The sequence below is a fragment of the Salvelinus fontinalis genome, chromosome 2 (genome assembly GCF_029448725.1).
Source record: "Salvelinus fontinalis isolate EN_2023a chromosome 2, ASM2944872v1, whole genome shotgun sequence".
NCBI classification, from domain to species: domain Eukaryota; kingdom Metazoa; phylum Chordata; class Actinopteri; order Salmoniformes; family Salmonidae; genus Salvelinus; species Salvelinus fontinalis.
Genome location: NC_074666.1, coordinates 18,222,766 through 18,239,026, shown reverse-complemented (window position 1 = coordinate 18,239,026; position 16,261 = coordinate 18,222,766). Strand labels below are relative to the sequence as shown.

Below are 16,261 nucleotides of genomic sequence, written 5' to 3'. Positions count from 1 at the left end.
TGGTTGAGAGAAAGCCAAGAGTGTGCAAAGTTGTCATCAAGGCAAAGGGTGGCTACTTTGAATAATTTCAAATCTAAAATATATTTCAATTTGTTTAAAGTTTTTTGGTTACTACATGATTTCATGTGTTATTTCATTTTATTTGTATTATACAATGTAGAAAATAGCAAAAATAAAGAAAAACCCTTGAATGAGTAGATGTGTCCAAACATTAAACTGGTACTGTATATAAATTAAATCAAATAGCCTAGTACACACACCAAAACTGTTCAAATGTTCAAATCAAAAGGCACGTGGCCAGTCCGTGCATCGCAAATTCAGAACCGCTGAACAGCAACATAATACACGAAAGCACTGATCATTGGGATCAAGATCAGAGTGACTGCTAAGGCATGATCCATAAAGTAAATAATTAAATAGAAAGCCTAGCCTACAATCCATATGTTTAAATTAAAAGGCCTGATTAACATGACATCAATAACTCAGCCACATCCCAAGTCCCCGATGCCAACACATTCAGAAATCAAAAGATGGTTTAGTAATTAGGTTAAAAGTTCTGACGAAGGCCAAGAGAACAAGAAACACTTTAGTGAGAAAACAGAAATACATGTAAAAAAAATACTAGTTTTGTTGTTTGGCTACCTGAACAGAACTAGGGCCTATCACTCGCAGCCGACCTCTTCCAATGCATCGTGGAAAAGTGTGCATCGAATTCTACTGGGTGAAGAGCAGAAATGAGAATAACATCCTGGCATTTAAACCATACTTGATTTTCAAGATGTTGCATACTATTAAACATTCTATTTTCACATACTGAGAATGCGTCATGCTTGATTGCAGTTTCCCGCTATTCGTTGATTTTGGTAGTGCATCCCCATATATAATTGATCAGTTGTTGTCAAACCCGAAATGAGTATGACATCCAGGCATTTAAAGTATACTCCATTTCCTAAATGTTGCATACTATTCAACTTTCTTTTTTCCTATACTCAAACAGCCTACTATTTAGGACGCAAGTATGGGTATTCTGACACGGACACTTTTTTTTTTCTTCTTCCTTTTCTTCTTCCCAATATGGAAGCTGCTTGATGTTCAAAGCAGACACTTGTCAACATGGCTTCATCATATATTAGACATGGGCCCACTGACGATCAAAATGGGGCCCCTAACCCATTGCACACTTTATATTGGAGATCAAGGTGGGCCCCTAACCCAATGAACACTTTGTAATGGAGAGCTTGGTTCTTCGCGGGACCATTGTGTGATGAGGTTTAGCTCTCTGGGGCCTGGGGGCCCGGCAGTATGGCTTTGAATGGTGTCCTGGGGCCTCAGCCAGCCACGTCTCCCTGCTGATAGTCATCTATCTGGCCATGAGATCCAATGTCCTTGTATATAGAGCACAAGGAGCATAGGGTTATAACACTCGGCCATTCTTTCCCTCTTTCTGTCTGTGTCTGTCGGTCGCTATCTTTCTCTTTCTCCCACTCCTTCTTTCTCCAGCACATACAGTAGGGTAGAGGGATGGATTAGCACCCTGCAGCAATGAGTTAAGTCTGTTTTCTGCTCTGTGGGGGCTGGGAACTGTAGGGAGAGAGAAAGAGATCCCATCCTCCCTCCAATGTGACTCCATTGTTGATCCATTGACCTCCCAGACAGTGGGTTAATGCTGATTAGCCGAGGCTAGGACATGGGAACGTGCGATTAAAGGGATTTTCCAGGAACGTCCAGCATTAGTTGAAGATTGCAGGATTGTTTTGGTCTGGAGTGTCCATGGTCCGCCAGATTAGTGAGATGGATCAGATAAGACGAGGGGTGCTTTCTCTCACTCTCTCTTTCGCCTTCCAAGCAAATAGTCCCATCAGAAATTAGCTTAATAATAGGGAGAATGCTAAAGCTGGTGATCCTCTTGCAAATACAGATGGTTTGAACATGAGAAAATCACTTGTCAATGTCTGCGTTTGAGCCCTGGATCAGGTTTGATTAAGTGGGCACCATAGGTGAGCATGGAGGGATCCCTGTCTATCACCATGGTTGGCCCAGTAGCTGGTGTGGGTATGTGACCTCCTCCAGGACAGTAGAGTGGTGGTTATTCCAACAGGAAGAGAACGGCTGTGAGCTCTGAGGAGGTGCACTGCTGCTTATAAAGAGTGTTTTGTTTTTCCTCCCTCACGGTTGCAGCACCCTACTGGGAAATTCATTAGCTGCTGACATCATCTCACACTGTTGACAGTGAAAGAATATCATTCTAGTCTCAGGCCCTCCCCCTTCCCTCCCGCCACTTGCTTTCTCTCCCTCTCTCGTTCTGGAAATGCCAAGCAGTTTCTCTCAGCTCCAATTTACGCAAATACGCACGACTGTCCCGAGCAGCGCGCGGTCTTTGGAACAGTATTCGGACACTCGGAAGCAGAAAACACACGTGTGTTTGTGTTCGGGAGAGAAGTCGAACCCAAGTCAGGTTAGAATCAGGAAGTGGGAGGACCCGATCGTTGAGCGAGGATCGCTGAGGCAGCCGTTGCATGAATGGGAATTTGTCTGATGCTTGGAGCGGATGAGGAGAGGCTCTGTCGGCGACGGAACCGTCAGCAACCACAGGACATACGCTTTTACCAGCTGAACATATAATGAATGTGGAGTCCCCTTTTGGCTCAAGGTGATTCTAAGTGTGATTTTGTCTCCCTCTTTCGCAACAGAGGAAATTGGTCTGCGCTTTGTTGGATTTTTTTGCTCTGTAGGAGCGAGCTGTCGACTCTCTTGTGGTGTCTGTGGACGCAGCCTCTTTACGCGTCCAGATACACATTCTCCCAAGGATCCTGTCTATTCGAATCTCGGATATTTTCAATACAAGAATATTGCGAAATAGATTTGTATTCCACCCTGAATTGGAGACGAAACGCACTTAACGGGATTTAGCGACCCAGAGTTGTTGCTGATGCTTTTGCTGGCAAGACACGTCTTCCTTTGTCCGAGAGGAACGGTAGCTTTTTAAGCGCTTCTCGTCTCTCGTTGGAAAGGGCTTCTCTTTTCGCATGGCTGTCATCAATTAAAACGGAGTTGAATTCGCCGCCTGTTTGTGGATTACATTATTCGACGAGCAGAATGTAAAACGGGGCTGTATTTTCTAGACCACGAAAGCCATATATTTGACTTGTCATTTTCCTTCTTGCCAGTTTCGCCACATCAAAGGTATGCGCGTCGCGTTTCTTTATTCACGTAGTCTACCTTATTATGAATTAGCTGTTTGGTTATTAGTTTATGTATATTAACGACGAATTATGTGTATTATCAATAGGTTTTATTGAACAGAATAAAATGTGTAATATCTGTCTGGCTATTGCAGCATTTCGTTTTATAGGCTACTAATAAACATATTCATAATAACGCAAATGTGTAATATTCCTATGTGAAAAAGGCCGTTTTTACCGTTATTATTTGAATGGTGTTTATCTGTATATTTGCTGTGTGCAAAAGGGAAATATCCGAACTGAATGTGCTTCAATCAAGTCTGTCTATTTCAATCTGCCGTCATACTCTTTGATATGCTACTCTCGTTTTAGTTTTTGGAATTACGAGATAAAATTATATTTTATGGAATGGCAAATCCTTTTTCTGCTTTCCATGCACCTACACATTTTAATTGGGATGAATAGATATACTGAAATGCCTATCTCTTACCATGGAGTGTACTGCACCCTAAGCAAATTAATATTGAAATGTTTCTGGCTTCAGCAGGGTCGTATCATGTGAGTATAGAAAATAATTGATAGGCTTTAGCCAATGTGATATATATGACATTTGTGCAATTGTCATATCGTTACCATTGGAGCCCGTGCCACTGTCCATTTGCAGAAAAGCTGTGGAGTCTTCATTTTCTGTGATAGTGTCTTCTGAATTGTTTTGAATTAGGCTCATTGTCAAATTCACTTCCCGCGACTAGTATCTAATATATAAACGAGCATCTTTCAATAGGCTACTGTCATCTGGTTTTATACTTCTCTGCGACAAAAAGTGAAAACGCTATGAAAGTGACATTTAAAACTAGTGGGTTCAATCTATTATTCCCTAGTAGACTCATCCATGGCACGCATACATTGGTAGGGATTGTAACAGGTCGGTCTTTCACCTTATTCGTTGGATTGAATTAGCCAACGCCTCTTCGACAGCACATTATCACCTAAAAACACTTTAATTGTCTAATACTGTGTACATGCTTAGCACTGAATGTTTGCACAATAACATAGCAATGTTAATGTACGCCCTGCCACACCGGGCTCGAGATGAAATGTGCTGTTATGTCATGGACCAACAGTGCCATCAAGTGGCCGTGATATGCAGTGCGGAATGTTTTGCTCCCGTTAGATGGATGGTACATATGGCCTGTTGGGTCTTTGACTAAGAAGCCCACATGTTTAAGAAGATGTGCTAATGATATCGTCTTTCTCTCACACAGGGCTCTGATGCCAGCTCAGAGAAATTCTTCAGCACTGCTGCAGTTAAAGGTATGAGTTCTTATGTGTTTTATGTTGCAATATTATATAATGGCAAAATTATTTTCATTTGACAGAATCATAATGTGTATTCGGTTTCATTGTTTATTATTATTAGGACGTTGGCTGGTCATTGTAATTCTGCATTGGCTCAGTGTATGAGAGGCGAGAGAGGCATGCCTTTGCAGCCTATTTGTATATCAACCAGAACCAGAGCTTGGTAATGCATTTCAGGCAAAAAAGCTTCCATTTGCAGTGCAGCTCTGTGTAACACAGGTGTGAAATATCAATCTGTGTTCCTCACGTCTAGACGTGACTGAAAATCCATTAAGGTGGTCTATTAAATGGAATCGAATTGGATACAGTGTGATGAATGAGAAAATCCATATTAGTTACTCACTCAAATAAACACCATGCAGAGTTTTGATATGCCACAATATATTTTACTAGACCTTTTAGTGGGAAATACATTGAAAATGAAATAATAAACACAAAAATCTATTTTGAAGCATAAATGAGAATTCTGGAAGAAAAAAACACAGAGTAATAATCATTGAGGTGTACATTTAACGTCCCATATCACAGAGCATTGAGAAGCAGTGTTAGTTAGTTAACGTGCCAGGAGGAGGGTTAGTGTTGTATTGTATAGGAGCCAGAGGAGGAGGAACCAGGAAGTGCAAATTCAGTAGGAAATGAAGTCAGAAGGAGGACCTGGCATCTGTTTATGACCTCATTATCACGTCACTAATTTGCTGTTAAAAGCAGCCAGCCCCATTTTCTACGTCCAGTGTTGAATGGACATTCCTCTGTAATGGTGGGTTACTATAGGCTTTGATGGGGCGGAGGGGGGAGTGTTAGGGGAGAGGAGGGTCTGGAGAAACAGAGGTCATGACCCCTTCAGAGAGCAGGAGAAAGAGGTGCTGATTGGTGCAGATAGGTCGTTGTTTCCCTCCTCTCCCTCTTTCTTCCTGCACTGTGCTCTTCGCAGAGTCCTAGGACCCCAAACACATTTCCCACATTCTGGCCTTTGATTACCTCCAGGGCTTGATTTGCGGCGTCCATTGGGGGCTCAATGGCCATGCTTGACAGGGAGGCTTCCTTTTGAAGGCACCTCTCTGTGAGGAGATTTGGTTCCCTTGAAAGGACTAAGACCCCCTTTGTGCGTCTTAAATCAACACGGGCCGCCCTCTTTACCCCTCAGTGAAAGGGGGAAACAGTACACAAATGCACTCTCTCCCTCCCTGGTGGATAGTAGGCAGTCCACTCTCTTGGCCCCTATTTCCATTTAAATATAAGACCCTATTCTTTCTTTTTAACGTCCACGTTCCCTCCTCCTCCGGCTCCACTCCTGCCAAATGCTAATTCCTATTGCAATCACAAAAGGCGAGTAAAAGAATCCAGGTGCAGGAGAACGGAGGCCATTGGTATTTTTATTGAGGGAAGTGTTGAGATAAAAGGAGTGGTGTGTTTTTTGTTCGATGGGATTACCACCACTACCAATACTACGATGCACCGACCGAGCGACCAACCGCCTCAGGACAAGAAACAACTCCAGGAAAAAAGGGAAAAGCTTAGATGAACGTCTGTATTTGCCCCGAGGGCAGGTGCAAAAGGTCTCTGTTTGTTTTGTGCTTTGTGCTTTCTTGTTGGTACACATCAAATGCTTATTGTCCTTAATGTTCAACAGGGGCTTGGAGGGCCCAGCCACGGCACTGACAAACAAAGAGGTCAACTGGTGGCAGCAGCAACAACACTTCTATAGACAGGAGGGAGTTAACCTCACTGCTGCTCTCTGTGGAGGAGCACGTAGCTCTGCTTGGTGATATAAGCACCTCTAGACTAGTGAAACTATAAAGGAAAGACAACCAGTTGAAGCTTGATTGAATCAAATTGAACTAAAATGACAAGATTTCAGCCGAGGAGTAGAGCATATTATTTGAAAATAGGAATTCCATTTATTCTGTGCATATAATGACGTAACACACATTGTTTTAATTACACTGTAAGTCTGGCTGGTACGATCATCAGGAGCTGTCTCTCATCAACAACAATCATATATACGTGTGACATTTCATAGAAATCCTAGATCGGAGAAACCTGTCAGAGCGTTGTGATTCGCCTGTTGATGCCTGACTCAGGTGTGACAGTATGGTCTGTAAGACAGTCAGGGGTGACGACAACCCTCAAAAAGAGACTACTTGCTGCTACATCCCTGGCCTGTTCTTACAGACCACCCTGTGGTGTTTCAAACCTCCAGACCAGATGCATAGTTCACCATTTCCCTCTATTGTACAGTGGGAGACCATGGGAGTGTGTCTCTCTAGTTTGATTACTGACTGATAGCTCTCAGAGGTAGTCAGTCTCATCTAATCAGTTTCTCAACAGCCTCTACCTCCCAACAATGACTGCCCTGCCTGGCAGGCAGGCAGCACCACTCACAGTACAGTACAGCACAGTCCTAACAGCTAGCCAGTCACCTCACCGATTGCTTATTGCCTCTGACTGTGGCGTATTTGCAAAGAAATCCAACTCCTGACTGATTTCAGTGTTTTAGTTGTTGGATGTTGATTTGCTTCCAGCCTCGTGTCACCTTCCTCACGCCTCACCACTGATATCCACTGTGTGGAATTTTCAGTTGTGTTCGCTTCACACAGTCCCCCACTCTCTGATGCTCTTTCTCTCCTCCCCCACCCCAGTCTCTCTCTTCCTCCCTCACCCCAGTCTCTCTCTTCCTCCCTCACCCCAGTCTCTCTCTTCCTCCCTCACCCCAGTCTCTCTCTTCCTCCCTCACCCCAGTCTCTCTCTTCCACACCTCACCCCAGTCTCTCTCTTCCTCCCTCACCCCAGTCTCTCTCTTCCTCCCTCACCCCAGTCTCTCTCTTCCTCCCTCACCCCAGTCTCTCTCTTCCTCCCTCACCCCAGTCTCTCTCTTCCTCCCTCACCCAAGTCTCTCTCTTCCTCCCTCACCCCAGTCTCTCTCTTCCTCCCTCACCCCAGTCTCTCTCTTCCTTCTTCCCTCCCTCTCTCTCCTCTGTCTGGGCTCAATTTTCCTAGGCGCAGCCTTTATTAAGGAAGAATCATTACACGTTAGATCTAATTACTGAGCCTGTCAAAGCGCCCGCAGGTGTCAGCCTGCCTGCAAGCCTCATTCATTTAGTCTCCTGCAGAAAATTAGAAAGACAAACCAGCCATATGCTGGGCCAGTTGAAAGAGCTTGATGCAGTCTTCAGGCTGTCTGGTTGGTTTCCAACCCTTAACTGATGTTGAGGTCTATGTGATGGTGTCCAGGCCTAGTTTAGCTGTGTGTGTGTGTGTGTCTGTGTGTGTGTGTGTGCGTCTATGTGTGACTGTGTGTGTGAGACTGTGCGTGTGTGTGCGTCTATGTGTAACTGTGTGTGTGTGTGTGTGTGTGCGTGTGTGTGTGTGTCTATGTGTGCGTGTGTGTGCATCTATGTGTAACTGTGTGTGTGTGTCTATGTGAGACTGTGTGTGTGTGTGTGTGTGTGTGTGTGTGTGTGTGTGTGTGTGTGTGTGTGTGTGTGTGTGTGTGTGTGTGTGTGTGTGTGTGTGAGAGACTGTGTGTGCGTGTGCGTCTATGTGTGACTGTGTGTGTGTGTGTGCGTGTGTGTGTGTGCGTGTGAGACTGTGTGCGCGTGTGTGTCTATGTGTGACTGTGTGTGTGAGACTGTGTGTGTGAGACTGTGTGTGTGTGTGTGTGTGTGTGTGTGTGTGTGTGTGTGTGTGTGTGTGTGTGTGTGTGTGTGTGTGTGTGTGTGTGTGTGTGTGTGTGTGTGTGTGTGTGTGTGTGTGTGTGTTTGTGAGACTGTGTGTGTGTGAGACTGTGTGTGTGTGTGTGTGAGACTGTGTGCGTGCGTGGGCTGCCCAGGAAAGGATTATAGTGTGTCAAAGCCTTGGCTGTAATAAGAGAACACATCAGGAGAAAAGCCTCTGTAGATAGATTTATCAAATGATTAAAGGTCCAGTCCCACGCGTGTAATCTCTCCTCAGCACTGTAACACTGACATTCTTTATGATGTTGTCAGGCCCCACGGCACGGCCCAGCCCAGCCCTGAACGCAGTTATGTCATTGGAGACCACAGCCTAAACAGATTACAGCTGATTTGTTAGAGCAGGGCAAAGCCCCATGAGGTAATGATGTTTAGCTAATGCTAAATGTTTTTTTAGAAGCAGCAGGACAGAACCATTTGTGATGAGTGCTCTAGTAATGGTTGTCATCTGTAAATAAGGTTCATGATGAGTCATAGGGTCTGTAGGTCTGTTTCAGTCCAGACTGACTCAGTATTGCACAGGATCCCACATAGACAAAAACACACACTGACTGGATTATACCATTGTTACTGAGAGGGAGAAAATATATACTGACATTGCATTGGTAATTTGATTACTGTGTATGCCAGATGATACGGTTGAAATCTGATGATGTGTATTCCTGATTTACGTTAATAGCATTTTCTTTTGCTTGCTTTGATACAGGGAAACTCAGACAATGTCATTCTTTCTCAGCCAGTAATACTCTATAATTACAAATTAGCCACCAATGAATTACATTGTTATTTCATCATAAACAATTTCCCAGTTTGACATAATGGTCTTTCCCATGGCTCATTGTATAAGATAGAAGGTTCAGTCTGTAGGGGGGTAAATACTAGGACAGAGGGAGGTTGCTCTGTCTCTGGGTTTCAGCTGAATGGCTGATTTCACCAACACTTTACTGGAGCTAATGTGAAAATGAAAAGGTGCTATGGCGAGACCCAGGGAGCGGCGCCAGCGCCAGACGAGACGTGCATCGTCGGGGTCGAGTGTGTCTGCCTTCAGGAGGAGAGAGAGAGAGAGAGAGAGAGAGAGAGAGAGAGAGAGAGAGAGAGAGAGAGAGAGAGAGAGAGGAGAGGAGAGAGAGAGAGAGAGAGAGAGAGAGAGAGAGAGAGAGGAGAGAGGAGAGAGAAGAGAGAGAGAGAGAGAGAGAGAGAGAGAAGAGAGAGAGAGGAGAGAGAGAGAGAGAGAGAGAGAGAGAGAGAGAGAGAGAGAGAGAGAGAGAGAGAAATGTGCAATGTGGAAGGTGTAATTTGCAGCGCTGATGACATTGTTTGGGGAAAAAAAAAGAAGTGAGGGAAAGAGAGAAAAGCAGAGGGGAACTTTGTGGCAGATAACAGTTTGAAGAGCTCTTCAGGCAGCGGAATGGCCTCTGAGTGTTTTACTCATGTGTGGGAGGGAATTGAAAGGTTGACTTTCCTTTCTCTCTCTCTGGCTGTACTGTATCAATCATGAGCTGTGGGCTGCCTCCTACTGTAATCATCTCAGATGATGTAAAGATGCTTTAGGGAACCATTACACAGATGAGCTGGAGCAACAGTCAGATAGTGTGTAGATGATGATGACCCATGCAGGGGATTAGGAGGGCCAGTTAGCCTTTCACAGCAGCACTAGCATTGGTTTACACTACAGCAGCCCCAGGCTTTACTGTGTCCTCCGTTTCACCTCACCCTTCTGTGCGGGTTTGGCTTTTGGAGATTAGGACAGAATTTGACCTGGTACACAGTGGAAAGATTACCTGCCTATGATTGGTCTTCTGTGTGTTCCGAGGCACAGCATCGGCCAAGGACAACTTGTTCTCATCTGGTAGGGTTGAGAGGTCATTCAGAGGGCACTAGCTGTCCCTTACAGACGCAACACTAGACAAAAAGACAACAATGTTGGAGTATACAAGCACTGTTATTGTTAGTCTTATATAAACACACCTACACAGCCACTACAGTGAGTGAAGCACTTCTCACAGAAGTCCGTTATATTATCCACATATCTGTCACGACTTCCACCGAAGGTGGCTCCTCTCCCTGTTCGGGTGGCGCTCGGCGGTCGTCGTCACAGGTCTACTAGCTGCCACCGATTCCTTTTTCTTTTCTGTTAGTTTTGTCTTGATTGTTTTCACCTGTTACTTATTTGTTGTTAATTATTGGCCTATTTAAACTTCCACGGCCCGCCTGCTTTTGTGCGGGCTTATGCTCACTGTCAGTGGTGAGATTGTTGTGCTTACGTATTTTGCTGTCTGTTATTTTCCCTGGTTTTGGGGACAGACCTGTTTATTGGTATTTTTGCCTGTTTGTTGGCTAGACCCAGCTTAATAAACGGATGCATTGGAAGCATTGCTCTCTGCGCCTGACTCCACACCCACCACTCCTAGCTATCCGTGACAATATCCATTAGCTTTAATTGGAAGAATCCAATCCCCAAGTGCACAGATGATTTGTCGCTAAAACCAGGTTGATTCCATCTTCCAAAGAGCTCTCCTTGGCTGTATTTACTTTTACAAATCCGTATCCAACCAGGGCTGTTTAATATATCCCTATGGACGTATAGGTTAGCTCAATATCCTGTTTTGTGTGTGTGGAGGTAGATGTCTCCCCACTTCCCTCCTCCCCCTCTTCGTGCCTGTGGCTGCAGGGTAAAGAGAGGCTGTATTTCAGGGCCATGAAAGGAGCTGCTCCAGCCATGCCTCATCCACTGATACACAGCCACACAAAAGGTTAACAAATCAAGGCCAGCACTAGGCTGATTTACTGCCACACACTGCCACAAACAATGGCCACCCCCTGATTTATCTCCCTCCCTTCTCTCTTTCTCATCATGAGCTGTTAACTATATCTACCACTATATCTATATTTATACTCAAATTAAGCAGTGAAAGGAATAGAATTGTACTATTTCTCCCATATAAGGTAGGCTTTGTACCCTGGTGTAATGAATGTACTGCTTTGAGAGCCATATGATCTGTTAGTGAAGAGGCTTCAGTGGTAGAGCATTTACTAGATCTGAAGGTGATGGTGTGTAGAAACACACACACACACACACACACACACACACACACACACACACACACACACACACACACACACACACACACACAGCGCTCCAATCTGGCCCTTCTCCTTCCCCAATCCCTCTCCTGACACATAGAGGTCATTGAGAGTTTGTTCCCAAAGTCCCGAGGTTAGAGGCTTAAGTAAATCCATCCATCTTCATTCACTTATTTCCGCACCACCAGGACCGCTGTAGCAGGCAGACCAGAGCGGGGACTGAGGGAGGCAGGCTGGGAGATTGTGTAAACACTCCAATATCCGACATGCCATCGCTAAACCAGAGAGCCTGGAACCCATCACAGGCCGTATTAAAGGCTACCTTCTCAAACACAAACGTTTGAATGGGCCACACTCCAGAGATCAGAGTTAAAACCCCTCAGTGTTCCCCTGTCTGCCTGCCCCAGGGAGATGTGTGTGTGGTGGGTTAGTGTGTGTGTGTGTGTGTGTGGGGGGGGGGGGGGGGGGGGTGAAGGAAAGCCAGCTATTCTCTATACCCTCATTAGTCTCTGTTTCAGTGCCAAGCTCTCTACTCAACTGGTGGAGTTTGGTTACAAAGACAATATTGGAGCTGATGATGACAAATTTGCATGTTGTTAGGCTTGGCTTTGTAAGTCAGTGTGGACTTTGGACTTGAATGGAGGAAACTGTGATTCTAGAGTTTATTTGTAGATTGTTTGTGATATGGATACTATATGGATTTATAACATTGTATTCTTGTGCTGGTACAAAGTGTACTTTTCTCTCTGTACTTAGATAAACAGCCATGGCAACATTTTGCAATAAATATATTTTACAACCTTATAGACAGTAATTGTAGGGAACTGAAATACAAATGAAGCTTATCAAAGACCTGTAGATGGGAAATACGTGCTTAATCAATTTTCAAACAAGATAATTCTCTCTAGTATAATTTTTGGGGTGATTTTAGTGAGCCATCTCGAGGGCTGGTGTGTCAGTGAAGTGTGTGTGATGGATGGGGGTCTGTTGATTGGTGGAGGTGATGAGAAAATAGCACCACTGTCAGTCTCAGGGAGAACCCTGTCACCCCCCCCCCCCCCCCCCCCCCCCCCCCCCCCCCCCCCCCTCCCACACCCGTAACAGGTCAGCATCCATCTACTGATCTGACATTACATCAGCCACTCTTCTCACAATGGTGCTGTATTAACAGGGTCAGAAAAGCTTATTCCCCTAGCACGCACACACACCCCACAGTTTTTTGGGGCCCAATTATGCCTGTCAGGCGGTCCCAGTGGTAGGCATTGGCAAGGTGTGTATGTCCTAATGTGGTGTCATGGTGGCCGAGGTGTAATGTGTGTCAGGAGAACTGGTCTGCACCAGTTCTCCCTCGTTACCATGCCGATGCCTGAATGGATTTGTTTACCAATACCAGCCGAGGTAGGCTAGCCTCTCCTGTCTCCTGTTTCCTCAACAGCCTACAGTATATCTGTCAGTCTCCTGCTCTCTCTGTAACCGAACAACTGCTATTTGATATCAGTCTAATGCATATGTGGATACATGTTATGACTGGAGGGTACTTGGAGCTCCACAGAAATGCGTCTTCAGCCTGGCAGACTGAAATCCTCCGACATTATGGGATTAAAACACAGGATTAGATTCCCTGGTTGTGATTACTGTTAGATTACTGTTGTACTGTCAAGAGGTTCACCCTGAGGACGTCAGCAGTACCAGTGGCTGTGCTCTGCGTTGTGTGACGCAGGATTGGAGCTGTGCTATGGATGAGTGTGATCTGGGAAGGGTAGGCCCGCTGTAAGACTGTTAGTAAATGTAGCCTACCAGTGCTGTACTGTACTGCAAGCCCCATAGGGAGGCTGTGTGGAGTTTAGAGAAACGGAGACGCCATTTAGGGGTTTTGGTGTGTCTGGGCAGCCAGCATTTTCTTTCATATGGAAGCAGTTTCCTGTGTGAAGTGCATTAAACCTGATGGAAATCTCCATAGTCCCTGTATAACCCTGGTTGAGATATGGGATCTCCAGTCTACTTGGACCCATCAGCCTGGAGGAAGTGGAACCCAGGCAATGTTGTCGTTACACACAGCCATCTGGGTTCAGAGATGGAAGGTTGTGTTTCTGTAGGGGGACAGGGACCCGCTGTGAACAGTCTGAGGGAGAAGCAGAACACATGGGTGGGATACCCCATCTCAATCCCTCTCCTGCCCACCCCTGTGGTCCTAGAGGACGGGCAGGGTTACAGGTTAAGGGGGGCTGAAACAGTAAACACTGAACTCTGGAGACTGAGGATAAAGTTGGAGACACACACAGCTGGTGCCCAAGCTGGTGGGAGAGATTGAGTGAGAGGGTGAGGGGGGATCTGGCCAGGTTGATGAAAGCATTGCTTTAATTGCTCCCCCAAGAGAAGAAGTTAGCTTTTTCCCCCTCTCTCTCTCTCTTCTCTGACTCAGAAATATGCAGGATTCAAAGCAAGGGCCCGAGGGTCAGTCGGATTAAACCTGACTACAGTGTTAACCCAGCAGCCACAACCTCCACCTCTGTGCTGTTAGTTAGCAGCACAAACCTGACCCAGATAGGCCTACATGTGTTTCCAGAGAGGGCATAGAGGGCATGCTTCATTTGTGGTAGGTTATGCGAGTATGTGTGTAAAGTTAGTTATATAAATTGGAAAAGAAAGTCTAGCATGTGTATTTGATATAAGCAAGGTCTAATGAACTGTGAAATGTTCAATTTTATTACCATGCAGGCCCATTGGTTCTCCCTCTCAATCTCTGGCCAGGATTTTATGTCTTCTGAAGCACATCAACATCCCCCGGATCGTTGCCATCTGTTAAAGATTACTCCGCTCCGCTCTGCTCAGGCCGCTCCTAGCGGGAGCTATTTGATTTCGGGGTTTTAGTGTTCCCGCTTTATTCCATGTGTCAAATTTTTGTGTAAACACCGCCGTCCCAATGCCGACATCTTAGAAGTGCCTCTTTTTCAGGCCTTTTCAAAGGGAAAGCAAAGCCAACGGGCCGTAGCCCGCGGTGTCAGATCCTGGTCTGTTTTAGCTCTTAGTGGGGCTGCGTTGAGACTTCATTGGGGCTGTTCTGAGGATTCTCTTGGGCTGTGAAGGTGAAGTCGAGGAGAACGAGGCGGAGGCCCTTCCCAAAGTCCCAGAAGCCCCTCTCTTTCTCTGACATGCAGTGCTATGATGTATGAATCCCCCAGCCAGCCCTGACACCTCCTGCCCGCCCGGCGGGGCCGTTTGGAACCCCACACCTCCCTCTGAGAATTGAGGATTGAGGAGGAAGCCCTGGCAACAGAGGCCGCATTGTTCCCCCTCCCTCCCACCGGTCCACCGTAACGTAATCCTACCCCGGGGCCCGCCGCAATTTCGAGGGGGAATATAGGGCTACTCACCCCCCCACCCTAGCTGAGGGGCTTGTTGAGAGAGGAGCGAGGTAGCTCTGTTTGGACTGCTCAGCTCAGTTCAAATAAACAGTTCAGATCTAACCCCCTGACATTCTAGGCTCAGAAGGCAGCGATCACACAGCCAGAGTTCATCAGCATCAAACCCCACCGACCCAATCTGCCCACTCGCAGATCCAGCCGCTAATTTGCGGTGTTATTTTTTTAAATGGGAAATGGTTGTGGTAGGGCTCTGGGGGGGGGGGGGGGGGGGGGGGGGGGGGGGGGGGGTTAGAGAGAGAACAGAGTTGGGGTGGCACAATTACTTGGCTCCCTCCCTCCCTGGGTGCTGCTGGTGGATAGATAAATAGGTAGATAGGTTTACAGACACATCAGCAGGCCATGCATGGGGGAGGGGAGGTTTTCCAGGAAGCAGGGAGGGGGAGGGGAGGTTTTCCAGGAAGCAGGGAGGGGGAGGGGAGGTTTTCCAGGAAGCAGGGAGGGGAGGGGAGGTTGTCCAGGAAGCAGGGAGGGGGAGGGGAGGTTTTCCAGGAAGCAGGGAGGGGGAGATTTTCCAGGAAGCAGGGAGGGGGAGGGGAGGTTGTCCAGGAAGCAGGGAGGGGGAGGGGAGGTTGTCCAGGAAGCAGGGAGGGGGAGGGCGACCATTAACAGCCCAGGGTTTGTGTGTTCGCTGTCCTCCATCCTGGGTGTTCTGGTAATCCAGCCACTCTGAAACCTGAGCACGGGGTAATGAGAGAGCGTTTTACACACACACACACACACACACACACACACACACACACACACACACACACACACACACACACACACACACACACACACACACACACACACACACACACACACACACACACACACACACACACACACACACACACACACACACACACACACACACACACATACACATACACACACACACACTAGTTTTCTCTTCCAACAATAGTTATCTTATGAAAAGGAGCTACATAATATGTTGTATGAGGCATAACATTTTTTGTAAGACAGATTTAGCCCCAGTCATAATCATTGATATAGACACTGTTAGCCCCTTCCTTCCCCCACTTTTAATAGAGGGGCTAGACTGATGGCTCTCTTGGGGCATGTCTTTCTCTTTCCCTCTCCCTCTCACTGCAATCAGGTGGTGTCAGTGTGTCGACTAGAGCCGTCACTCCCCTAATTGCAGCCAGCCAATTACTCTCACACACCCCTCTGGCTGAAGACGCAACCTCTTCAACATATATATCAACAAATTGGCGAGTCCACTAGAACAGACTGCAGCACCCGGCCTCACCCTTCTAGAATCTGAAGTCAAATGTCTACTGTTTGCTGATGATCTGGTGCTTCTGTCACCAACCAAGGAGGACCTACAGCAGTACCTAGATCTTCTGTACAGATTCAGCCAGACCTGGGCCCAAACAGTAAATCTCAGTAAAACAAAAATAACGGTGTTCCAAAAATGGTCCAGTTGCCAGGACCACAAATACAAATTCGATCTAGACATCGTTGCCTTAAAGCACAC

The 16,261-nt window shown here is 46.3% G+C and overlaps 1 protein-coding gene across 7 annotated transcripts in view; it reads left to right on the top strand.

The window, feature by feature from the left end:
- LOC129813209 (autism susceptibility gene 2 protein homolog) overlaps positions 1-16,261 on the top strand; it is a 407,283-nt gene that overhangs the window by 363,677 nt on the left and 27,345 nt on the right. For all 7 annotated transcript variants that reach the window (XM_055865511.1, XM_055865494.1, XM_055865527.1 and 4 more), the window contains exon 4: positions 4,448-4,496. In XM_055865511.1, coding sequence (XP_055721486.1) covers positions 4,448-4,496 — 49 coding nt within the window. The remainder of the gene's footprint in view (positions 1-4,447; positions 4,497-16,261) is intronic.